Raw genomic sequence first — 25,141 nt, 5'->3', positions numbered from 1 at the left:
GAGGCAGGCATACGCGTGTAAGACAGCCCTTCTCTACAGAGTGAATTCCAGGCCAGCCTGGTGAGCACAGTGAGACCATGTTTTTTTTTTTTTTTCTTTTCTTTTTTTCAGAGCTGGGGATCGAACCCAGGGCCTTGCGCTGGCTAGGCAAGCGCTCTACCGCTGAGCTAAATCCCCAACCCCGAGACCATGTTTTTTTTTAAAAAAAAAAATTAGTTATTAATTCTGATAGATTTCTTCTTCCTCCTCCCTTTGTGGTGTTTGTTTGAGACAAGGTTTCCCATTGTATCCCCTGGCTGTCCTGGAACTCCTTCTGTAGATCAGGCTGGCCTTGAACTCAGAGATCCACCTGCCTCTGCCTCTGCCTCCCACTTGGGATCAAAGGTGTGCACCACCACCACCTAAAGTTTATCCCGCAACACCTCTGTCAGGTGCTCTGATTTAGTGCATGCAGATGAATGAGGTTTGCTGGAACCTGCTGGGAGCGGTTCCAGGCCACTTCCTTTTTCTTCTGAAGCCAAATTCTACAGACACTAAGGTTTTTTATTATGAAATGGTGTGTGCAGTGTTTGCATAGACTCTGGCCACATGGTTTCTAGACTTAAGTCGTCTCCAGGATTCTTACAGAACTGGATACAATGCAAACTGTTTAAGTGCTGTGTCATCTATGAAGTAAGGTCTCCATTTTCAATAAAGATGCACATTTTCACCAAAATGTTGGATTCTTTTTGTTTGTTTTTTGTTTTGTTTGTTTTTAAAGATTTATTTATTTATTTATTTATTTTATATGAATACACTGTAGCTGTCAGAGACACCAGAAGAGGGCATCAGATCCCATTACAGATGGTTGTGAGCCACCATGTGGTTGCTGGGAATTGAACTCAGGACCTCTGGAAGAGCAGTCAGAGCTCTTAACCACTGAGCCATCTCTCCAGCCCCCAAAATGTTGGATTCTTTTTTTTTTTTTTTTGGTTCTTTTTTTTCGGGAGCTGGGGACCGAACCCAGGGCCTTGCGCTTCCTAGGCAAGCGCTCTACCGCTGAGCTAAATCCCCAACCCCAAAATGTTGGATTCTTAATTTGGGGGATTTTATTTATTTATTTAGCAAGCATTCTACTCTGTCTTCCGCTCCTGAATTTCCCTTCTTTTCCTTCATTCCTCAAGCGCGTGCAGCCCAACCTCCCTTTGCAGCAGTCTGTCATGGTCTGGCCTCATCTCTCTGCTCCAGCAGCAGGATACAGATACACAGGAAGGTATAGTTGTAAGTGTTGGGGTCAGAGTTTATGGCAGTGCAATGGAATGCAGGGACTAGGCAAAGCAGGGGCTCTGGGTCAGCCAGAGCATGTGTAAGAGGTGGGAAAGGCACGATGGCGCATGGTAAATAGGGTGCATTTGGGAGGAGTCAGTGACGCTTCACTGCCAACTCACTGTGTCGGAATCATCATGGAGAGCACCTTGAGCATGGCTGTGGAGGCTTTTCTCCAGCAAGGCTGACTGAGGAGGGAAGGTTCTCTCTGAATGTGGGCAGCACCTTCCATGGCTGAGCTGAGCACCAGTGGCCACCCCTCTCTGCTCCCTGACAACTGATGCAGTGTGACCACCTCACACCCTGCCACTGGGTTTTCCTGCTACAGACTCTGTCCCCTCTTAAATGGCGAGCCAAAATGACGCCTTCTTCCCTTGAGTGGCAGTGAAGGAAGCAGCTAATACAGGACATCCTGCAGGGGATACCTGAACCCTGAGCCCTCTTCTCCCTACGGCAGGGTTTTTCATATTCTGCTGACGGCCTCAGAAGTTCCTCTCACTTTAGGTATCTAAAAGGAATGGTGCTGCTGGAGCCGCTCTTTCTCTTCACAGATAAAGGTGACAGGCTCGTCCTTTCTGAGGAGCAGGAGCCAGGGGAAGACTTTAGGTCTCTCACTGCCAGTCTTCCTCGGTCTTTCAGGATCATCTTGCTTACATCTGGGAAGTGAGAGATAGCAACATTCCGTTTCTGTTCCTTATCTTTAAAACACTGGTTTGCTGGCTGTAGATCTAATTTAGATCACAATCTCCCAGACTCCTGTCTAGCAGTATTGCACAAAGCAACACATAAACTACAGTGTCAGAAAACAGATGTTCAATTTTCGCTCTGCCACTCACCGGCCATATATGACTTTGAGTAAATCATTTAATCTCTCTAACCCTTGGTTTTCGAGTGGAGAGTAAAGGAGCCACCTATGAGGTTTTAGGAAGAACTAGAGCAAGTGTTAAAACTCCATAATTCTGCGAGGGCCACAGATATGCCGATCTGTCCACAGGTATAGTCCAGTGCCTGACACAGGCTGTGCCCTCTAGTGAATGGATGTACAGAGAGCTAAGAGACTGTGGTCTCTGTCCAGGCAGATCCACAGTAAAGATTCTAGCTGGTGACCAATGGCACTCTGACCTGAGGACATCAGAAAAAGCAATCATCGCACCCAGTGCAGAGATAGTGAGTGGCACACTGACCTACTAACCTACTGTGCCTGGGCTACTGCGTATGTCCACCAGCCTCAGCCAAGATTGTGTCAGGGGAGAGCTTCAATCGGATTGGTTGTGCTCACTAAGCAGTTTACGATGGACGTAGAGACAAGCACCCAGGTGATGCCAAGGGTGCCAACGCCTCCACCTTCTCTGGAGTGACCAGCAACTAATTAAGAGCCAGACGGTAAGTTTCACAGCCTTTGTGAACTTTAGTGTCTGCCTTGTGGGTCAGTGGTGCTCTCCTTGGTGAAGAGCAGCCATTGCTATAACACGAGTAGCATGGCCGTGTTCCTATAAAACCATGCTCACAGAAACGGGTGGGTCTAATGTGCTTTAAATCAGCATAGTGTGTATGTGTTTGTGGGGACACATGTGTGTGTGGTGTGTGTGTGTGTGTGTGTGTGTGTGTATACACATGTCCATGTGTACATGTGTGTGTGTTTGTGTGTGTATGCACACATACAACAGAAGTTGTGTCCAGTGTCTTATCAATTTCACCCCGTTTCTTTTTTTTTTTTTCTTTTTTCTTTTTTCTTTTTTTCCCTATTCTTTTTTTCGGAGCTGGGGACCGAACCCAGGGCCTTGCGCTTGCTAGGCAAGCACTCTACCACTGAGCCAAATCCCCAGCCCCAATTTCACCCCGTTTTTAAAGATTCTATCTTTATTATTTATGTATGAGGGTTTTGCCTATGTAATGTAGATGCCTGATGCTGGAAGAATTCATAAAGGAGCTAGATCCCTTACAGTTGGAATCATGAACAGTTACAAGCTGTCATGTAGATGCTGGGAAGCAAAGCCAGGTCCTCTGTAAGAACAGCAAATGCTCTTAACCTCTGAGCCATTTCTCCAGACCTCCGCCATATTTTTTGACACAAGACCTCCCACTGAATGGCTATGCTGGTAGCAATAAGCACCAGGGAAACTGGTTTCTGCCTCCCCAGCATTGGGATTGTGGGTATGACTTAGCCAGATTCTGGTGTAGATTCTGAGGCTCCAGCTTGGGCAAGTCCTCATGCTTCCATAGCAAGCATTTCACAAACGGAACCATTTCCTCAGCCCTAGACACCACTATACGTCATCCTTACAATGCGTACACTAACTCATCTCTAGAGTTCTCAGGATCTATCTCCCTCCACCCACAATCTACAAGTTGGCAGGAGCAACACTGCCTGGTTCTCACGAGATAAGGCAGTGCTGATCCAAGATGGCTGCACTAGAGGACATCACGTTCTGTTACACAAACTATTGTGCTCTAGAGACGTCCTCTACATACAAAACAATATGACTGGCCTTCTCCAGTGTACACAACTTGTCAGAGCCAGGATGGGCTTTTTATAGTCCTTCCTCAGACTTCTAGAATTCAGTCTAGGAATGTTCCTGCCCTTGGTCCATCTGTCTGTCTATTACAGCAATGCTTCTCAACCTTCTTAATGCTACAATCTTTTAACCCAGTTCCTCAGGTTTTGGTGACACCACAACAATAAAATTATTTTTGTTGCTACTTCATAACTGTACTTTTGCTACTGTTATGAATCATAATGTAAATATTTTAGAGACTGAGAACTACTGTTTTAAGTATTGTCAATGAAATACTTAGGTTTTCCAAGATAGGATTTCTCCGTGTAGCCTTGGCTGTCCTGGAACTCACTCTGTAGACTAGGCTGGCCTCGAACTCATAGAGATCCACCTGCCTCTGCCTCTGCCTCTCAAGTGCTGGAATGGCTGCATGTGTTGCCATTACCTGGTGATTTTTTTTTTTAACTTTTACTTATGTATGTAAGTGTTCTGGCTTACATGTGTCTGAGTACCATAGGCATGCAGTGCCCACAGAAGTGAAAAAGGCGCCATATTCCCTTGGGAGTTACAGACAGTTGTTAGCTGTCATGTTGGAATTGAATCTAGGTCCTTTGGAGGAGCAATCAATACTCTTAACCACTGAGCAATCTCTCCAGGCCCAGAATTTGGAAAGAAAAAACCCGATGTATAAATTATTGCAGGAGTGTGCATTTCTGCTTGGAACTGGCTCTGACAATCAAGTATGTGAGGCTGCATAAGTATTGTTACATCTGTATTCATAAGTATTGTTACATCTGTATTCATAAGTATTGTTACATCTGTATTCATAAGTATCGTTACATCTGTATTCATAAGTATCGTTACGTCTGTATTCATAAGTATCGTTACATCTGTATAATGATGCATGCAGTGATGGGCTAGTTTGTTGGTTGTGTAGTAACTTCCAAATTCTTTGGTTAGGAGTCAGTAGCAGAGAAAACAACTTACCGCCTTGCACAGAAAGGGCTTATGGGAAGGTATGAGTGTCCTGAGATGGGCTGAAGACCATCTGGAAGTTAGTCTTCCAGAAGTGCTCTCCACTCCACAGCACATGGCTGGGCGTTGAAGATGAGTAACTAGAGTGAGAGAATACTAGATGAATGGGCCACACAGAACCCTAGAGCTCTGGAACCACGTGCCTTTGTCACATCAAATGAAGGATGTCACATCAAATCCTGCATGTCCAGGTCTAGAATGCATCACCTTCTAGCCATCTGGAGCAGCAAGATAACCTTCGCAGGCTCCCCTTCCACATCTCCCTGCTTAACTCAGTTTTCAGGCCCAGTGTGATTGCATTTGCTTAAAGGGAACCAAGTCCCGCTCAGAACACTAGCAGCAAGGAAGTCTGGGGATGAAGTTCTAAACCTTTCTGGCTGCGTTCCAGGAGGGTGCGTGATAGGAAGACCAGAACAGGTACCCAGTGGGTGGTCCATAGAATAAGCCACACCCCTAAATGACCACAAAGTAACCAGCTAGGTGGCAGTGGCAGCACACCTTTGATCCCAGCGCTCAGGAGGCAGGGGCAGGTGGGTCGCTGAGTTCCAGGCCAGCCTAGACTACAGACTGAGGTCCAGAACTACACATGCAGGGCTACACAGAGAAACTCCATCTTGGATGGAAAACACACAGAATTGTAAACTAAAAAATCTATTTTTGTGAAGAAAATGCAAATAATAGCACATTAGCTGCCTGTACTTACTGAACTGATGCTACACAGTCCAGACTTTCCCTCCTCCCATAGTTAGTTAACTCATGGCTACTTAAGCAACTGGAGTAACACTTAACATCTTAATGGGTATAATGAGCGGACAGATCTGTTCGCTCATTCATTTACCTAACAAAGACTTTTTGGACACCTGCTTTGTGTGTGTGTGTGTGTGTGTGTGTGTGTGTGTGTGTGTGTGTGTGTGTGTGTGTGTGTGTGTGTGTGTGTGTGTGTGTGTGTGTTTATGTGTGTGTGTGTGTGTGTGTGTGTGTGTGTGTGTGTTTGTGTGTATGTGTGTGTGTGTGTGTGTGTGTGTGTGTGTGTGTTGTTCTAAGATACAACACTGAATCACAGATGTTGCCTTTTATCAGGTCAAGACTGAGGAAAATCCTCTCTGTCTTCAATGAGGCTGGAAGGAACCTGGCATTCCAGTGACAGGGTAGAGAAAAATAACCCTTAGCTGAACCAAGAGTTCAAGATCATCCTCAGCTTGTGAGTTTGAGACCAGTTTGGGCTCTGCGAGACCACGTTTCAGATAAACAAGCCAAGCAAAGCAAAAGAAGATGAACGTTTCATTTGGGAGTCGTCCCCACAGGCAGCCTATCAGGGATGTCATAGTGCCTCCAGCACTCAGGACTCACAAAAACACTTCAGTATGCTTGAAGAAGAGCTATCCCTTAAGCCAATAGTGCCCTACTTATAATATTTTAAACCTTATGCCCATTTGGTTAAAAATATAACTTGAGAGCTGGGGAGGTGGTTCGGCAGATAGGGGCGCTTACCACAAAGACTGATCGCCTGCTGGGTTCCTGGAGCCCAGATGGTTGAAAAGGTGGCTCCTGCAAGTTGTCCTCTTGCAGTAACATGCGCGCTGCAGCATGCAAGCCAGCACACACACCACACACACACACAGGAAATAGTTAATAATATCATAAAATATTTTTAATTTGGGGAATGAGGCTCTACCTCAGTGGTACAGGGCACACCTGCTGTGTGTACAAGGCCCGGGTCCTTCACAGCACCAAAGAAACTTTTAATCTAGGAAGGGGCCCACAAAAAAATCACAAAGCTACCCTGATCTTATCAGCAAGGGTGCTTTCTACACAGTCATGAAAATTGTGATCCAAATGGCTCAGGTAATGACCATGATTGACCTTTCCTGAGGAGACATAGCATTAACATAGCCTCCAGGGTTAGAAGACGGGGTGCCATTAAGGACAAGATTCCTAGTTCTCCATGATGTCATCTTTGCTGTTGATGAAATCTAGCCACCAAAGTAAAATCCTAACCACCAAGGTAAAAAGCTCAGGAGATGGGGCCTTTGAGGAGGGGGCGGGTGAAGGGTAAAACTTTCATCAAAGGGATTAGCGCTTTTACAAAACGGCCCAGGCGGCTCTCTGGCCCCTTTCTGCCATATGAAATCCTATCAAGTAGATGGCAGCACCTTGATCTCAGGCTCGACTGGAAGAACAGCGTTTACGCTGTCCAGTCTATGACATTCTGTTAAAGCGACTAGACGTGCCTAAGACAATCCTAGGAATCTCACCGGGAAAGACCACAGCACAGCCTCACTCCCACACCAATATCTGCAAGAAGAATGGGAACAATATGAGAGATTCGTACTGACCACGGGGCTAGAAGAGAAGGTAAGGACACAACCTGGAGTCCTCTAGGGGTCTTCCTCCACGGTGTGGGCATAGGAGCCAAAGTGCAGGGCCCTGAGCATGCTCAAAGCGAGGGGCACTGAGGAGCCTACGGTTTCTTACTCCAACTCCACTGGAAGACTGGGTCAGTTGTGGGTCCTGCCTGGAGAGGCCTCCTGCCTGCTGGAAGGACATTCCACTAAACTCAGGTATGATACAGACAACTGAGAGTGGGGCGAGCCTGCTGGGGGCCTAGGTGTTAGAGCCCCTGTTGTATAGAGACATTCCACTAAACTCAGGTATGATACAGACAACTGAGAGTGGGGCGAGCCTGCCAGGGGCCTAGGTGTTAGAGCCCCTGTTGTATATAAGTAACACACACACACACACACACACACACACACACACACACACACACACACACACTTTTCTGTCTCAGGATTTTTGATGTAGCCCTGGCTGTCCCTGTCCTGGAACTCCCTCTGTAGACCAGGCTGGCCTTGAACTCACAGAGCTCCACCTACCTCTGCCTCCCCAAGTGCTGGGATTAAAGGGGTGAGCCACCATGTCCAGTTTTCTTAGACTCTCTTAAAGCACTCTTTACACAGTGTTACGGCTAAGGTTGTCTTTACTGTTACCAGCCTGGAATGCTGAGGATGCCTTTCAAGGGATCCAAGCAGGAGACTTAGAGAGTCCATGTTCTGTCCCCAGGACGGGTCACCTTTTCACTAAGTCATCATGAGCAAACACGTCCTGTTACTGAATTGTCCTGCTGCTTCCAAGGCTGAGCCCCACCAGACTCACATCTTCAGGAAATCTCTGCGGTCGTAGCCGTATTCTCGCGCCTCAAAATCAGGATGAATTACTGTCTCTTGTTTCACCCTTGTCCTCTTGCATGGCTGCTGCTCAAAGAAATTAATCAAGTTTATTAAGCATGACCTCACTTGTGAGCCCTGCTCCTGGTCTGCTCATCTGTACCTGCCTCAGTCTCGCTTAGCGCTCTGAGTGGGGGTGGGGAAGCCAGCCGGGTGGCCACATCTTTTGTTGTTTGCAGAGACGGAGCACCGGGCTGGATCGGACAAAGGCAGGGTACTCCTCTATAGAGAGTACAGGGCCCTTTGTTGCCATGGCTGTGGAAAAAAAATAGGAACAAAAAGGATAAATGTTGCATCCAAATACACTAATAATTAACACTTAGCACCGTGGATATAAAAAGCACTTAAGGCTAAATTACAATGAGCATAATAACTATTCATTATTCAGCCTGCTCCATATGGTGTCCTGGCTTAGTAGACAGTGCTTGGGAACTAACCAGAGCCTACTGCCCGGGCCTCAAACCCCAGCCCACCATTCGACAGCTCTGAGACTCTGGGCAACTTACTAAAGCCCCAGCCTTTCCCTCTTAGAGCTCAGACAATGAGAGCACATAATACACAAGGCCACAGGAGCTCACGCTGTGCATACAACACAACTTAGGCCTGATTGGCCATGCAGTAACTGCTCAGTAAATGTCTGTGGCATTAAACACATAGCTCAGCCAACTTAGACCTCAGAATAAACCTGCGACATAAACATATTATCTCTGTCAGTTGAGGAAGTTAGTTTTTGGGGGTTCAATGACTTTCTCAAGGTCATTGTCTTAAGGTTTCTATTGTTGTGATGAAATACCAAGACTATAAGCATTCTGGGAGAAAGGGTTATTTGACTTACACTTCCACAGCGTAGTCTATCCTCAGGGGAAGTCAGGGCCATGCTAGGCTTCGTGGCACACACCCTTAACTACAGTGGAGGCGGAGGAAGATGGAACTGTATGAGTTCAAGGCCAGCCTGGTCTATACAGTAAGTTTCAGGATAGCCAGGACTACAAGGAGATATCCTATTTCAATTAATTAATGAAAAATGTTTGAAAGGTGTTTGAATTTTGTTTTTTAACATGAAAAGATACAAAATGTGGCTTATGGTATGTCCCAGGGAGTGGATATGAAGCTGTCTGACTACTGTGTGACCACTGTCCATCCAACTCAGCACTCAATCTGTAGACGACCAGTTCTTGTTTAATACTGAATTGTAGCCAAACTCAACAGAAGCCATTGAGATGGCTCAGTGGGTGAAAGTGCTTACCGTGCAAGGCTGATGACCTGAGTTCAATCCCAGAACCCATGGTGGAAGGAGAGGCCTGACTCCCAAAGGATGTCCTCCAACCTACACACACACACACACACACACACACACACACACACACCCACCACCACCACCACCACCACCACCACCACCACCAACAACAACAACAATAAGTAAAATACAACTTTTGAATGAATAGATAAATTGTACAGTATATCTGAGAGGAAGAGGAGTTTGGCCTTGCCCTTTTTTTTTTTTTTTTTTTTTTTTTTTTTTTTTTTCTTTTTTTTTGGAGCTGGGGACCGAACCCAGGGCCTTGCGCTTGCTAGGCAAGCGCTCTACCACTGAGCTAAATCCCCAACCCCGCCTTGCCCTTTTGTTGTGATGATTTAATGAACTCAAACTCTGGATGAGTGTTAGAACCGTGACATAAACATAATCTCAATTTTTCTGGGATTGTCTCAGTTTGTTTCCAGGCAGGGTTTAGTTATGTAGCCCTGGCTAGCCATAACTCAGTATGTAGACCAGATTGGCCTCAAACTCACAGAGATCCACCTGCCTCTGCCTCCCCAGGGCTGAGATTAGAGGCATGGATCTTTGCTTGGCTTGGTGGCCCATGCCTGTAATCTGAGCAATTTGGGAAGTTAGGACAACATTGGTGCACGTGAGTTCCCAGTCACTCTCCTGAGTTTCCAGCTATCCTGTATGAGAGTAGTCATTGTGACACAGCCAGGCTCTGTCTTAGGTTTAGCATTCAGTTTCCTTTGAAGTGTCTAAAATTCAGGCCTGGAGAATCTAGGATGGTTAGTCACCATCCTACCCAAGCAGCCTTTCCAGGGATGAGGGCAATTTCAAACCTAGGAGAAGAATCTGGCTTCTCCATCACTCCTCCCAGCTTGCCCAGTGGGTAGACCAGACCCACCCCTCTCCTGGAAACCAGGGCAAGAGCTGGTTAAAATGAGGCCAATGGTGACACCTAGAGGTCAAAAGAAAAACTGCAGCTTTGGAAAGACCTATTTGGCCCTTAAGGGCTTTATTTGGTTGGTTCATTCATAAATATTCACTGACCTCTTGACACACACCAGCTCTTATGCTAGACACTAGGCAGAAGTCCCAAGGATCTGAGAAGATATTTCTGGAAACTGGGATTTATGCCGAGATCTACTGATTGAGAAAATGTTTACCAGGTCAAAGGGAAAATATTCAGGCAGCAAAGACAAGAGCTCCGGGTGGTAAGCACATAAAACCTCCCAGGATCTAATTACAACATGGGGGAATGAGGATATTAATAACAAATACTGCTCTTGCTCTCTCTTGCCCTTACTCTTCTCCGCTCTTTCCCCCTCTTCCCTGACCCTTCTCTCCCCATCTGCCCCCTTCCCTCCACAAGCCCATGACCGGCCTCCTTTACTTCTCCCCCCTCTACTAAAACAAACAAACAAACAAACACTAAGCAGGTGTAGGCCAGCGAGAGGGCTCAGCAGGTCGGGGGCCTGCTGCCAAGCCTGAGGATCTGAGTTTGATTCCCCAGGATCCACATGATGAAAGGAGAGAACCAGCTCCCCAAGATAGTCCTCTGACCTCCATACATGCAACGTGCTAAGAACAGACCTAAAGTCTATACGCACCGCATACACAAAGTAAATACATTTAATTTAAAGGCTGGAGGAGCTCATTCATTACCATAACGACAGAAGTGGGAAATGGATTTGGGGGGGAGGTCATCAGGGCCTAATTTGTGACCAGAAATAGTTCTGCCCTGAGCCTAAGAGCAGTCAGAACTTACTGAGGAATTTCAAGCAGGGCAGGAAACTAGACTTCTTCTCTCAGTTCTTACTCAAGAGCAAACTTAGTCCAAGAAGGCAATTAAGAGGTTATTGTACTGCTTCAGTTATGCAAACCAGTGGAGACAGAGAGGAAAAATCTCATGGCTTCTGAGGCACTGCAGAAACAGGACCGGGAGGACCAGGCGGTACCTCGAGGTGAGGACTGGGCTGTTAGGAGGGGATCTGTCACATGCAGGTCTCTGGCTTGGGCAGCTGCCAGGAAGATAAGAGTATGGTGTTGGGTTTGGTGGATTTGAGGGACCTGTGAGACATCCATGCTGGAAGAGCAAAAAAGCAGTTAAATACTGTTAGCAAGAGAGACTCTGCAGGAGGGCGGAAAACAGCTAGGATATGAGAACAGGCAAACAGGTTAAGCACGAGGGACGCCTCAGCACTTGGGTGTAGAGGCAGGAGGATCTGGAGTTCAGGGTCATTCTCAGTATGTGAGCTCAAGACCAACCGAGGCTATAGAGACTCTGCCTGTGTAAAGAGGACGCACAAAAGCTGGCAGTGGAGATGCAACAGGGCCAGTGGGGAAGTGGGCATGGCATCGTGGAAACTGGGACGGAGACAGGAAGGAGCGAATGGTCAACTCTATCAAACCGTTCCATGGCGGTAAGGGCTGAAAATCAAGTACTGAACAACATAAAATCCACTGATGACGTCGGAGCTTTATAAGGCGGAGTGTCGGGGAAAAGTCGCATTAGCACATTGCAGACAACTTGAGTAAATTTACCCAAGCTATTAAAGTACTTACCTACCGGTGCACATAAGTGCTCTTTATTATTTTATGCGGTACTGGAGATAGAATCTGGGTCCGCATACATGCTAGCCAAGTGCCCAACTGTCCTTAAATACGTTCTGAAAGTCTGAATTAGCCTCTCGAGCAGCTGGGGTTGCAGGCTTGTGTCAACTGGTCTAGCTGGCGTGTGTAGTTTTAAAATGACCACTGGACCAGCAAGAGAGCTCGGCAGGTAAGGGCCCTTGCCACCAAACCTGAGCTCCAGCCCAGAACACACAGTGGTCAACCAGAATTTCTGGACGTTGTCTTCCACTTCCCACCTGTCTGTGACACACAGGTGCTGGCACATACATACATGTGGAGCCGTATTTCGTGCCTGGCACTCGTGATCCTAGTGTTGGAAGGCTGAGCTAGGAAGGCTGCCAGGAAGTTGAGGTTGGCCTGGGCTACAGAGTTAGACCCTGTTTCAAAGAAATAATAAACACAGGATATTGTTCAAGCGTGTGGCCACCACCACACAACTGAAACTGTACTCCTAAGATCCCAACTCCATATTTCTCCTCCTCTGTCTGGAGGCCACCGTTCATCTGTGTCTACGATGGTAACAACTTCAGAATAGACCTCACGTAAGTGGAATTGTACAGTATTTGACTCTCTATTTTAGTTTTGCTGTTTGGGGTATTAATCCAGGGCTTCTAGTATGCTAGGGAGCCTTGGAGCTACACCGAGGTAAAGCCTGCTTTCTTTTCTCCCCTCGCTCCTGCCTGGCTCCTTCCACTTAGGGGTCTGTTCCAAAAGTGAAGAAGTCAGGGATGCTTCTCCCCTGGCTTTAATATTCTTACTCCCATCTAACTATACACTTTTAAAAGTTAAATTGGGGGGCTGGAGAGATGGCTCAGCAGATAAGAGCACTGACTGCTCTTCCAGAGGTCCTGAGTTCAATTCCCAGCAACCACACGGTGGCTCACAACCATCTGTAATGGGATCTGACACACTCTTCTGGTGTGCATGAAGACAGCTACAGTGTACTCATAAAATAAATAAACCTTTAAAAAAAAAGTTAAATTGGGCTGGGCCGTGGTGGCCCACGCCCTTAATCCCAGCACTCAGGAGACAGAAGCAGGTGGATCTCTGATTTCAAGGCCAGCCTGGTTACAGAACCAGTTCCAGGGCAGCGGGGATACACAAAAAAACCCTGTCTCGAGAAACAAAACAACAAAAACCCAGTCAGTTGGGGCTGGGGATGTAAGCCCAGCTGTGGCATGCTTGCCTAGCACGCATACGGTCTTAGGTTCCATGTTCCATTCCCAGCATTTCATAAACCAAATGCGGTGCACACATATAATCCCAGCACTCTGGAGGTAGGATCTTCAGTAACAGTGATCTCAGTTACAAACGGATTAGAGACCAGTCTGGGCTACATGAGATTTGTACATTTTGTCATTGTTGCTTTAATTCGTTAGTAAATATGTATGGTCTTTGTATATGCACAACTTGGAAAAAAAAAATTAAGGTCACCTTCCCTGAGGTTTTCCTGGGCCAACCCTCGGCAGTCAAGCGAGGGGAAAGGGGGCGGACCCAAAACTGCGGAGCCGCTTCCGGCGGAAGGGAAAGGTAAAAGAGCACTGAGAAGACCGGGGAGGTCATCAAAGTAGCTGCTGGGTGGGCCCGGGGCGCGCCGCCGGACCCGGCCTTTCGAGGCTGTGTCCCTGAGCAGAGGACCCGGAGCTAGAGCCGGGAAGATCTAGCAAGCCGAGCGAGCTACTGCTGTCCGCCAGGTTTAGGGTCGAGACCTGCAGGCTAGGCGCTGTTCTATGGCTTGGACTCCGCTCTCCACAGCCCAAGCTCTCCCCTACCTCACCTGACCTAGCGGATTTACAAGGCAGGAAGCTCCCGCAATCCCACGACCTTGCTTCCTTGCCCGACAGCTTGCTTTCCAGTGGCGTCCTCCGTTCCGCTTCACTCTTGCTGACCCCAACACAAGTAGCCCCAGCAGGAGGGTAATCGTCATTAAGATGACGTCTTGTGAAGGTTCCCCAGAGCCCTAAGTGGGTGGTGTTTTGTACACCACAGAGGACCAACATCCACAGCTACATCTACCTTCACTGTTCCTTGAAAACCCAAACTGTTAACCTGTGTCAAATACGACAATTTTTCAGGACACCACATTTCCAGCCAAACCCACCATATCCACTTAATCTTCATAATCCTTGCAGTCTCCTTCCTAAGCGCGTGGGGTGCTAAGTGCCAGTGGCCTTATTTATACTCACTTTTCTGTACTTGGAGCCCTTGAAAGCAAAGGCTTGGAGGGTATACATTATAGAGCCCTGAGTATAAAACTCAAGGCATGGGGGATGGAGAGATGGCTCAGTGGTTAAGGGCACTGACTGCTCTTCCACAGGTCCTGAGTTCAAATCCCAGCGACCACATGGTGGCTCACAACCATCTGTAATGAGATCTGATGCCCTCTTCTGGTGTGTCTGAAGATAGCTACAATGTGCTTATATAAAGTAAATAAATCTTAAAAAAACAAACAAACAAAACAAAACAAAAAAACCCCCTCATCCCAGTATTCACAGCAGTATTTTCAGGCCTCAGAATCCACCAAAACCAGGGCCTTCCTACATGGTCCTACAATGTCCTGCCATTGAGGCTAGTCTTTCTGTGACCCTCTTGGTTGTGTCAGCCACTTCAGTCCAGCCCTACATAACCAGGTTCACGTGTTACAGCCTTATCCATTTGCTAGGTTTCCATTCCTCAGCTGTATATGCCTGAAAAATGAAAATGAGCACAATCTAGGATTTAGTACTAGGGGCATTTCCTCTTCCATTTTATCATTCACTATCACCCTCACTAGGAAGCAGGGTTGAATTCAAGAAAACTGTAAGGCTGGGCTGTAACTAGGACACGCCCCTCCCTAAGGCAGTCCCCTTACTTTCCACAGAGCTTCAAGTCTAGCAATGGAGACAGATGAAGCTGAGGTCTCTGAAGTATGGGAGAAGAAAGGACCTGGGGCTAGAAAGCAAATTGATGGTCGAGTATTTACCTAACATTCACAGGGCTCTGAGTTCAATCCCTAGGGAGGAGGGAACCGGGTATTAATGCTATCCAAAACTCCCCGAAAGGAGTCATAGCATGTTCTGAGCCATTATCAGAGCTGCTCCTTGACTTGGCTGCCTTTGACTCAAGTCAACACAGTCTCTGCCCACTCCATGTCTCCAAAGACGTCACACAACACCTTCTGGGAAGTAACACTGACATTGTGTAATGAAAATAAGACAATAGTTACAGCTACGATTGATTGGACACTTATAGTGTCTCAACCACAGCAATCTGGGTTACAGGTGACGGGTAATTAAGTAGGGTGCTTGCCCAGCCTGTGCAAGACCTTAGATATTGATCCTTAGCCTTGGAGTGAGGGAAATCCCATTTTTGTAGATAAGGAAACTTTGAGAAATTATCCAACATGACCAAAGTCCTGTGAGATGTTAGCAATAGATTTCTAACCCAGGTCTACTTAGCTCTGGAATCCATGTTCTCCTGATCACTGGTCAGAGGAAGAGGTGTTGACCTCCTGCTTGCAATCCTGAACACCTTGACAAGCCTTCTTGTCTAAGTCTAGTCCCCCTAGCCTTCTCTCACTGCCTGACTGAGGAATTTCTGGGCATGGTGACCTTCCCAAATGTCTTCTCAGCACAATTGTTCCGAGTCTGGCTTGCATCTTCTCTGAGGTTTTCTTTCACGTTTTACCCCTTCAACGTCCTCTATCTAACCCTGCTTCAAGGACCTTCCAGCTCAGGTCCCACAAGACTTCCCGTTTCCTCATTCTAGTGATCTCACACATCTTGAGTTCCCCAGGCTGCTATCTTTAGGAAGTCCCGAGCTGTTCTTGGAGACCTATTAAGGCGAGGAGCAGTAATTCCTGACAGAAAGAATAAACAAAACACGACAGCAGCGTTTTAGTAGTTTTCTAACCCCTCCAAATCTCACTTAGACTTAGAAGGAGAATTGAAGAGTCAGGTGAAGTGGGGATTGCCAGACGGAGATGTAAATGCTTGCTTTTCTATCAATTTCTCCGCCCCGTTTGGGGATTGAAAATCTGTAACTGAAAATATTTTAATATTAAAAATAAAAAGTAAAACGTTAACAGAGCCTGGACTTGGACGCAAACTTTGGAATTGTAAAGAAAATTCACCGTTTGTAGAGAAAGGATTGGGGCTCCTCCCCCACCAGGGCAGTCCTTAGCTCTGAGGTCGCGAGAAGAGTGCGCCTGGCACAGAGTGAAGGTGGCTATTGTGACTTCCCGGGCCCCCGGAAGGGGTGGCTCATTGCCCAAGGGTGTGACCTGGTCCAAGGCCCTGGGAAGGAACTGCCCTTCGTCCCCGCGGTACTCCGGGAGACAGGTCCTGGGCGGGAGGGAGTGTGAAAGGCGGAGTCTCAGGCTCCACCCCGACCTCCTCGTCCGCTCCGCACAGCGTCCGCGTGGTTCTCATACAATTCACCCCACAGAACCTGTGGTCCTCGGCCGGCTTCTGGTTGAGGTGGCGCAGCAGCAAGGATCAGTCCCCCAAAGTTTGACTTCGTGACCTCTGTTCGTAGTCTCAGAAAAGACTAAAGAACGCGCTCTTCGGATGGACCAGGACTCCGCCGGCTTCCAACAGTTAGTCCTGGAGTAAGAGTCTTTGAATTCTAAACGAGTGAGCGGCCCCAGAAAACAGATCCGGGTGGCTGGCAATTGGGCTCGCCATGGCTGCGCCCGCCCGCCGTCTGTGTCACATCGCCTTCCATGTGCCGGCTGGGCAGCCCCTAGCGAGAGACTTACAACGCGTCTTCGGCTTCCAGCCCCTGGCTGTGCGGGAAGCAGGCGGCTGGAGACAGCTGGCCCTGCGCAGCGGGGACGCTGTCTTTCTAGTGAATGAGGGTACGGGGCCGCGGGAGCCACTGTATGGCCTGGACCCGCATCACTCGGTGCCCAGCGCAACGAACCTGTGCTTCGACGTGGAGGATGTGGACGGCGCCGCCCGGGCACTGGCGGCTCGCGGCTGCATCATGCCGGTACCACCCACTAGGGTGAGAGATGCACAGGGCACAGCCACCTACACAGTGGTCAGCTCTCCGGCTGGTAATCTAAGCCTTACCTTGCTGCAGCGTGCTGGCTATCGCGGGTCTTTCCTGCCCGGGTTCAGACCTCTGCCTTGCACTCCTGGCCCGGGCTGGGTCAGCCACGTGGACCACTTGACCTTGGCCTGCACCTCGGGCAGCTCCCCTACACTTATGCGTTGGTTCCACAACTGCCTAGGGTTTCATCATTTACCGCTGAGCCCAGGTGAGGATCCGGAGCTGGGCCTCAAGGTGGCTGCAGGGTCTGGGCGAGGGGGACTGCGGCTTACAGCCTTGCAGACTCTGCCAAATAGTACTGTCCCCACCCTCGTGCTAGCAGAGTCCCTCCCGGGACTCACCAGCGAACAGGACCAGGTAGAACAATTTCTAACCCGGCATGGAGGGCCAGGCCTGCAGCACGTAGGACTGTACACTCCTAACATCATAGATGCTTCTGAAGGAATGGCGAAGGCGGGAGGCCGGCTCCTGACTCCTCCTGAAGCTTATTACCAGCAGCCCGGCAAAGAGGAACAAATCTTAGCCTCAGGGCACAAGCCTAGCTTTCTAGAACGGCAGGGAATCCTGCTAGATGGAGATAAAGATGAGTTTTTGCTTCAAGTCTTCACCAAGTCCCTCTTTGATGAGGACACTTTCTTCCTGGAACTGATTGAGAGACAGGGGGCCACAGGCTTTGGCCAGAACAACATTCGTGCACTATGGCAGTCGGTGCAAGAGGAAGCTGCCAGGGCTCAGGGAACCTAACCCCAGCTAGAAATGGGAGTTGCCACTTGTCCTTGGTGTTCTGAGGAGTCCAGCACAGGCCTGCTGGAACTGACACATCCCGCAGGACCACACCTCCACAGAATTACACCCAAATAGAAAGGCTATCATTCCCTCAGGGGCAGTGTGATCTCATCCCAAGCAGTCCCTGAGATGGGATTTAAAATAGTAACAATCCCTAAAATGTCTAACACGTTTAGGTAATGTAAATAAAGGAACAGGCCATAGGACACCACCTGGATCCCGAGCCTCTGTGTGTGTCTTCTTCCTGCATTTCCCTCCCAACCACCCTGCAAGTTTGGCGACTGTCGGTCCTTTTGCTTCTGATGTTTCATCACATGTGACATGTACCCTGAGTGAATGATTCTGTTTGTGAGGAATGGATTGAAGACAAATCTCCCTTTGTGCTGACCTCCCTAGGGAGCACCTGTTGCAGGTGCAGACTAATAGACCAGCATTAGCCCAACTGCCTGTGTAAGGTGATGCTCAGTGCCAATCAGAGCTGACCTGAGACCCAGATGGGCCTGATGGAGGTCAGCACTGACACGCTCCCTCCAGCTGCCCTTGCTCTTTTCTGAGGAAGAACATCCGGTCAGGATGCCTCTAGCCCCCAGAGCTGTCTAGGAGCTCAGCCAGAGGAAGTCAGACCAAGCTGACTTTAACATCTTTTGAGTCCCTCAAACTTAAGTGAAGGTCTAGAGAAAGTGCAGAAGGTTCTCCAAAGGGACTACAAAAATAAGTATTTTATTAGACTGGATTTGGGGTGGGAATGGCAGGGTATCACTGGGTAGTACTGTTGGATTTGTGTGTGGGGATATGACGCTGAAAGAAACGATCCAGGACTTGCTGTCCCCGGCTGGGTTTTTTCCGGCTTGATGGAGTACACACCTGGGGCCTTTTGGAACCCTGTGCAAAATTCAAAGGTGGGAGGTAATGAGGACACCAGGGACTCTTCTACCCACTCTAGGGAGTAGGGAGAGTAGGGAGAAATTTCCAACTGCCTTTGATCAACCCCTTTGATCGACTCCCTAAAAGGTCCAAGAAAACTTTGCCCACAAAGGTGGGCTGGGGGCATAGCTCGGTTGACTGAAGGTTTGCCTCACACACAGAACCCTAGGTTTGAATCCTAGTGTTGGATAAAATGGTGTGGTGGGCGTGTGCCTAGGATCCCAGCATGAAGGAGGATCAGAAGTTCAAGGCCATATTCAGCTTCATCGTGAGGATGGAGGAATGGCTCAGTGGTTAAGAATGTATGCTGCTCTTACAGGGGATCTGAGTTGGGGACCCAGTATAGGTAGCTCTCAGCCACCTATAACATCAAATCCAGGGCGTCCAATGCCCTCCTCCAGCCTCAGTGGGCACTGCACTGAATGTATGTATACACACACATACATACATACATACATACACACACACATACACATGATTTCATGGCCTGGCTGACTGAGGCAGAGCCCCACCTTTTCCAGCTCCTTCCACACTTCAGACTCCACCATGTTCCAGTCACTGCTGACTCCCCTCCCCCGACCCAAATTAGCAGCCTTTCTTAATTCTTTTCTCACAGACGGCTCCCTACAAATACCCCACAAAAGCTAGCACAAACGCTTGGCATACCTTTGACAGAGAGACCGCTCCAATTGTTCTTGTCCCCCTACCCTGTAGTCTACACTGACAATCAGCCCCCAGTTTACAAACTGTCCCTCTGCTTCCAGCAAAACCTGGAACGGATAATATTCACCCCAGAATGTCGACAGAAGCGGGCCTGGGGGAAGATGGCAGGATGAACCTTTGAGACTCACCTTGCAGGTCCCTCGCCGATGTTCCTCATACACGCGGAACACCTAACAAAGATGGAGGGGGAGGGAACAAGACAGGGCTGGCACCTTCTACAGAAAGACCCCAGACCCCGAGTTCCACCCCAGCCTATGGGCAGCCGCAGCAATGTTGTTCAATTCTTTTTCAGTCACACAGTAATGAGTTCATATGAAGCATGTAAGAGACAGACAAGAGGACAGCGAAGACAACAAAGGTGGTGCCTTTTTCATGGCAGTAGACACCGCTGCATTGCGGAATTCCTCCCAGGTCAACCATCGAGCGCCAGGAGGTGTAGTGCTTGCTGGGGTCTGTCCTTCGAGAGCCAGACTGTATACCTGATACGTCAGTTTGATGTGAGAGAAGACGTGGATCACCTGGGGGGTGGGAGGAAGAGACTGACCGAGGTCTGTGAACGTGACCGCAGAATCCCTCGTTCCTGGCACCTTTGCTAACCTACCTCCCCCAGGTGCTGGAGAGGAGTGGTGGGGAGGGGTGCAGACCAGCGCTGCAGCTCCTGCAGTAGCGCTTTGTGCTGATGCTGTCCTGAGGGCTCCAAGGTGACAGACGGGAACTCCCACAGTCCTGCCAGCAGACCTGATGGCAGCCAGACAGGAGTCAGCCTCCTCTCCTGCCTCTCCTAACTCCTCTCCTGCTCAGGACACTGCCCTCCAACCACAATATTTGGGTACCTGAGTTAGGCCTTTGCACCAGGAGGATGAGGGGACCCCCAGTGGCTCCGGGCTGCTCCACAACACAGGTGGCAGAGTACTCCTCCCTGGGAGGCCTGCGGCTGGCCTTTCGAGGGAAGTTGGCCACTCCCATGTTGGGGTCCCAGGGGTTTGTGGAAGGGAGGCAAAGCTGGCACTGTCTAGTGTTGAGAGCTGGAAACAAAGAACCCCAGCCCTGTTCAGGCCGAGGAGCCTTAGGTGCTAAGCACTGGGGGAGGCTTAGTCCCACTGCAGAATCATACTCAGGCTTGGAAAGGCAGCTCCCCGAAAGGCTGGGGTTAGGGCTGGTGCTCACCGCACTCCTCTATGTCAGAACTGCCTGGCAAGGCTGAGAGCCGTCCCTGTCCCACCTGAGAGACATAGAAGAGGGTGACATGGCACAAGGGTCACATACTAGGATGCGCTAATACCTCTTCCCCTGGAGGCTCACCCTCTGGTGTGCCCGGCATAAACTCTGCACAGGGCAATGGCTGCAGAGAGGGCGCTGTGGGGTACACACTGTGGCTCCCAGCTCCATGGCTGCTTGGTTGAAGTCCCCAGGCCGGGCTGGGTCCACTAGCTGCTGGGCTAAGTCCCTAAAAGTAAGGAGCACTTCTGTAAGCAAAGGCCCCTTAAGCAGACCCTCCCCAACTTCCCATCACCCCATTATCCTACCAGAGGTGATGAGAGACAAAGGTGCTGGTGGGATCAGCACCAATGGCGCGGACACGGCACAGCACCCGTATGACGTTCCCATCCACCACACCGGTTACCTGCAGAGGCGCCTGAGAGTCAGACTAGACTTGGAGGAAGGGGAGTTCACATGAGGAGAGCTGGGCTATGGGCTTACCTGGTCAAAGGCAATAGAAGCGATGGCTCCAGCCGTGTACCGCCCCACCCCAGGCAGGAGCTGCTGCAGGGTCTCTGCTGTACGTGGCACGTGGCCTCCTAGCTCCTCTACCACCTAATTGGAGCAGGAAGCTCAGTTTTAAGATATCTGGGAACACTGGGCTATTTTTCAGTGCACCCACCCACTCACCTTCCTAGCTCCTTCTTGGAGCCGACGACCTCGAGAATAGTAGCCCAGGCCAGACCAGAGCTGGTTCACCTCCTGTAGGTGGAGGGCAGAAGCTCAGTGGTCTGTCCCTCAGTTGTTTCTATTCCCCCTACCCAAGGGTGGTTCTCACCTCCAGGGAAGCGCTGGCCAGGTCTTGAAGCGTTGGCCACTTCTGTAGACCCAAGACAGGCGAAAAAGAAATAAGGTCAAGAATGAGGGTGAGGGAGGAAGCCTTTCCCGGGGTCTGGCCAGCTCTCCCTCCCCTCCCTGGCATCACCTGCATCCATCGGGTATAATAGTCGATCACTGTGGCAACTTGGGTCTGCTGCAGCATGACCTCTGACACCCAGACTGGGGAAGGGGGATTACTGTGAGATCACTGCTGACTCACCCTGGCTCCAAGCTCTTAGCCCTCAAACTTGAGGACAACCCCTAAGCCCAAGGATGCACAGGCAGAGCAACCTTTATACTGACCCGCATAGGCTCTCCTGTCCAAGTCGGCCTCCTCCTTTACCTGTCAACAAAACCAAAGGTGAAAACAGGGCGAGGTGCCAGCTCCACGTCCCACGTCGCTGTCCCACGTACCCGTTTTCTCCAAGGGAGGTCACGCTTCTCTTGGTCATACCAGCTGAGCAGGTTCCTTCGGAAAGCTGTGACATCGGCCATGTCACTGAAGAGGTGATATGGAGAGACAGAGGTCTTCAGTAATTCCTCTCTCTTCTGCTTGGCCAGGCCTGCAGGACAGCCAGGAGGACTCAGGGATCTTTTTTTAGAATTATTTTTAACTCTGTGTGTGTGTGTGTGTGTGTGTGTGTGTGTGTGTGTGTGTGTGTGTGTGTGTCCAAGGTCTCTGATTCCCTGGAGCTGGAGTTCTCAGAAGTTGTGAACTGTCTGATGGCTGAGTCACCTCTCCAAACCCTTGTCAGTTTTCTGAGGCAAGGCCTCAACAGGGTCTCATACACTCCAGGCTGGATTCTGACTTGCTATGCAGCCAAGGCTGGTTTTGAACTCCTAATCCTGTCTCAACCTTCCAAGTGCTGGGATTACAAGGGCGATCACCACGCCTGGCTCTTCAGTTTTACTTCTTATTTCATTGTGTATGTCGGATGTGATATATGGACATGAGTGCCATGGTACATGTGGAGGTCAGAGGGCCGCTTTCTCGGAGTCTGTTCTCTCTTTCTGCCTTTCTATGGGTCCTGGAGATCAAACTGAGGTCATTAGGTTTGTGTGGCAAAAGCTTTTTCAGGCTGAGCTGTCTGCAGGCTTTTTCACAGATCGTTTTCACACAGGAGCAGCAGGGACCCAGAGCACAGCAACCTGGAGAAATCTGTTCCCACTCGGGGCCTCTCCTACTCTCGCCTCTCGCTCAGGCTTTAGAACTGCAATCAGACCAGAGTTCTAGTTGGTGCGAAGCCTTGACCAAATCTCTAGCTTTCGTTTTGTCAGAGTCATTGTTTTCTGTCAGCCACAAACAAGAATTCAACAGTTTTACTTAGGCAGATTATGTACCTATGCAGGGGACGTCCCTATTTATCAATCACATTCAGGCTTATAAACTCATTTGATCCCATGAAAGCCACAGGACAGAGAAGAAACGTGGAAAAGAAACTGTCCTATTCTACTGGTAGTAAAACACCCAGAGCAGCTGGCCCAAAGTTACACAGCAACACAGTTAGAATTTGCTTCTTAATGAATTCCTTGGTACACAGCAAGCCGGAACCTGCCCTCTTTTCTGGCCAGTGAAACCAGTCCCTTGAAACCCTGGTGAGGGCCAAGCTCCTTACCATCGAGGCCAGAAGGTTTGGCCTGGCTGCTGCTAAGAGCACATTTTCCCCTTATCTTGTGGTTGGCTGGTTGCTTCTTGTGACTCCTTACAGATGCTCGTAACTTCTTCATGATGACCTGGAACAGACAGGTGTAGCCAATGTGGTCAGCCACAGTGAGGCTCGCTCTTGGAAGTCCTGCAGGAATTATAGCCAACTCTTCCTAGGCCACTCAGAATGTCTAGCGCTTTTTCTTTTTTTGTCTTTTGTCTGCATGCATGCATGTAGGTACCACGTGCTAACCCTCAGAGGCTAGAAAAGGGTGTCCTGAAACTGGAGTTATAGTTGTTTGTGAGCTGTCGGTTGCGTGCTAGGAACTGAACTCTGCTATAAGGAAAGGCAGTGCCTTTAAAGGCCGAACCATTTCTCCAGCCCTCCCCCTTTTTTTTTTTTTTTGACTTTTGAAGCAGGGTCTCACTTATGTGGCCCAGACTGGCTTCGTACTCCTGGTCTCCTGTGATGGATATTCAACTTGACTACATCTAGCAACTAAAACCCAAACAGTTGGGTAGGCCTGTGAGGAATTTTCTTGATTGGATTGAGGTCGAAGAACACTTCATAACCCTGGGCCATCCCTCTTGGTGGTACCCACATTAAAGGATGAAGAGGGAGAAACTTGCTTTTTGCCTGCTTGCCCTCACTCTTGCTGGCAAGTTTATCTACCTGCTGCTGAGGCATTCTTCCCCTGGTACTAGACCTACTCCAGGATTCGGACGTAGACTGAAGACCACCAGCGACTTCAGCAGATTGGGACTGCAGAGACATCCGGTCTCCTAGACTGAACAACCACCAGATTCTTGGCCTTTCCATCAGGAGATAGCCATTGCCGAACTACTTAGACCACAGCCTGGAAGCCACTCCAATAAATCCCCTCTTAACATGTATTCTATCAGCTCTACTCCTTTAGAAAGCCGCAATATATCCTCCTATCTCTACGTCCCACACATGCACAACTATACCCAACATGCCTGTACTGGCTTGGTTTTTGTGTCAATCTGACACAAGCTAGAATTCAGAGAGGGAGGAGCCTCTGTTGAGGAAATGCCTCATGAGACCCAGCTGTAAGGCATTTTCTCAATTAGTGATCAGTGGAGCAGGGCCCACCTGCCCTCCCTGGGCTGGCGGTCTGGGTTCTATAGGAAAGCAGGCTGAGCACAGCATGTGGAGCAAGTCAGTAAGCAGCACCCCTCCATGGCCTCTGCATCAGCTCTTGCCTCTAGGATCCTTTCCTGTTTCAGTTCCTGTCCTGACTTCCTTCAGTGATGAACAGCAATGTGGAAGTGTAAGCTGAATAAACCCCTTTCTCCGCAGCTTGCTCTTTTGGTCAGTGTTTCATTGCAGCAATGGAAACCCTACCAAGGACAGTGTCTAGCTTTCCTTCAGCCCTTTCAAGATGCCTACAGTTGTCTGGATGAGAATGGTCCCCATAGGATCTTATTTGACGCTTTGTCCCCAGTTAGTGGGATGGTCTGGGCAGGACTATGAGGTGTGGCCTTGTTGGAGCATGTGTGTCTCTGGCGGTGGGCTTTTAAGTTTATAAAAGCTCAACCACGGCAAGGTCTGTCTTTCTTTGCCGTCTAGATGCAAAGTTCTCAGTCACTGCTTCCTACTATGATAATCATTGACTAAACCTATGAAACTATATATGAGCAAGTCCCCAGTTAAATGCTTGGTTTTTGTTTTTAATAATAGTTGCCTTGGTCATGATGTCTTTTCTGAGAAACAGAGCAGTAACTAATACCCGTGAGATAGTCTTAGCTAACCATGGCACGGGCGTATGACCAAAGAAGATGAGTAAGTGACTTCAGGGAATGAGAGACAAAGAGTAGAGGGGCAGGGCAGGGCTGGGCCTAAACCAAAGGAGCACTCGTATCTATCTGATACCTACCACCATGTATGTATGGTTATGGGTTGTTTGGGGTGTCTAGGAGTATGACATAAGTCGGAAGTCTGTCTGCTTAGATATCTAGCCTAGTTATA

General features: G+C 49.0%; 2 protein-coding genes across 2 annotated transcripts; one reads left to right on the top strand and one right to left on the bottom strand.

Moving 5' to 3' along the window:
• The first annotated feature begins 16,270 nt into the window (after nt 1-16,270).
• Nucleotides 16,271-17,997, top strand: Hpdl (4-hydroxyphenylpyruvate dioxygenase like). The gene has a single exon (XM_032899748.1). The coding sequence runs from the start codon at nt 16,623-16,625 to the stop codon at nt 17,736-17,738; it is 1,116 nt and encodes a 371-aa protein (XP_032755639.1). The 5' UTR covers nt 16,271-16,622; the 3' UTR covers nt 17,739-17,997.
• Nucleotides 17,998-18,473: 476 nt separating this feature from the next.
• On the bottom strand, nt 18,474-23,261 carry Mutyh (mutY DNA glycosylase). The gene is made up of 15 exons (XM_032899741.1): nt 23,123-23,261; nt 21,921-22,069; nt 21,810-21,849; nt 21,613-21,686; nt 21,466-21,507; nt 21,318-21,389; nt 21,129-21,242; nt 20,954-21,051; nt 20,730-20,874; nt 20,595-20,649; nt 20,261-20,452; nt 20,029-20,165; nt 19,793-19,945; nt 19,556-19,597; nt 18,474-18,662 (listed from the first exon to the last, which is right to left on the bottom strand). Exons 1-15 carry the CDS (start codon nt 23,232-23,234, stop codon nt 18,537-18,539), a joined length of 1,551 nt encoding a protein of 516 aa, XP_032755632.1. The 5' UTR covers nt 23,235-23,261; the 3' UTR covers nt 18,474-18,536.
• Nucleotides 23,262-25,141: the final 1,880 nt, after the last annotated feature.

Source organism: Rattus rattus, chromosome 1 (assembly GCF_011064425.1).
Source record: "Rattus rattus isolate New Zealand chromosome 1, Rrattus_CSIRO_v1, whole genome shotgun sequence".
Classification (NCBI taxonomy): domain Eukaryota; kingdom Metazoa; phylum Chordata; class Mammalia; order Rodentia; family Muridae; genus Rattus; species Rattus rattus.
This window is presented reverse-complemented; position numbering and strand designations above follow the sequence as displayed.

What these genes read in the sequence shown, in the direction of transcription:
- Hpdl (XM_032899748.1), top strand. Translation starts at nt 16,623, where the DNA reads ATGGCTGCGCCCGCCCGCCGTCTGTGTCACATCGCCTTCCATGTGCCG.
- Mutyh (XM_032899741.1), bottom strand. Translation starts at nt 23,234, where the DNA reads ATGAAGAAGTTACGAGCATCTGTAAGGAGTCACAAGAAGCAACCAGCC. An exon ending in GGACAGGAGAGCCTATGCGG is followed by an intron (nt 21,687 to 21,809) that starts GTCAGTATAAAG and finishes CCCCTTCCCCAG; the next exon opens with TCTGGGTGTCAGAGGTCATG. An exon ending in TATGCCGGGCACACCAGAGG is followed by an intron (nt 20,650 to 20,729) that starts GTGAGCCTCCAG and finishes TATGTCTCTCAG; the next exon opens with GTGGGACAGGGACGGCTCTC.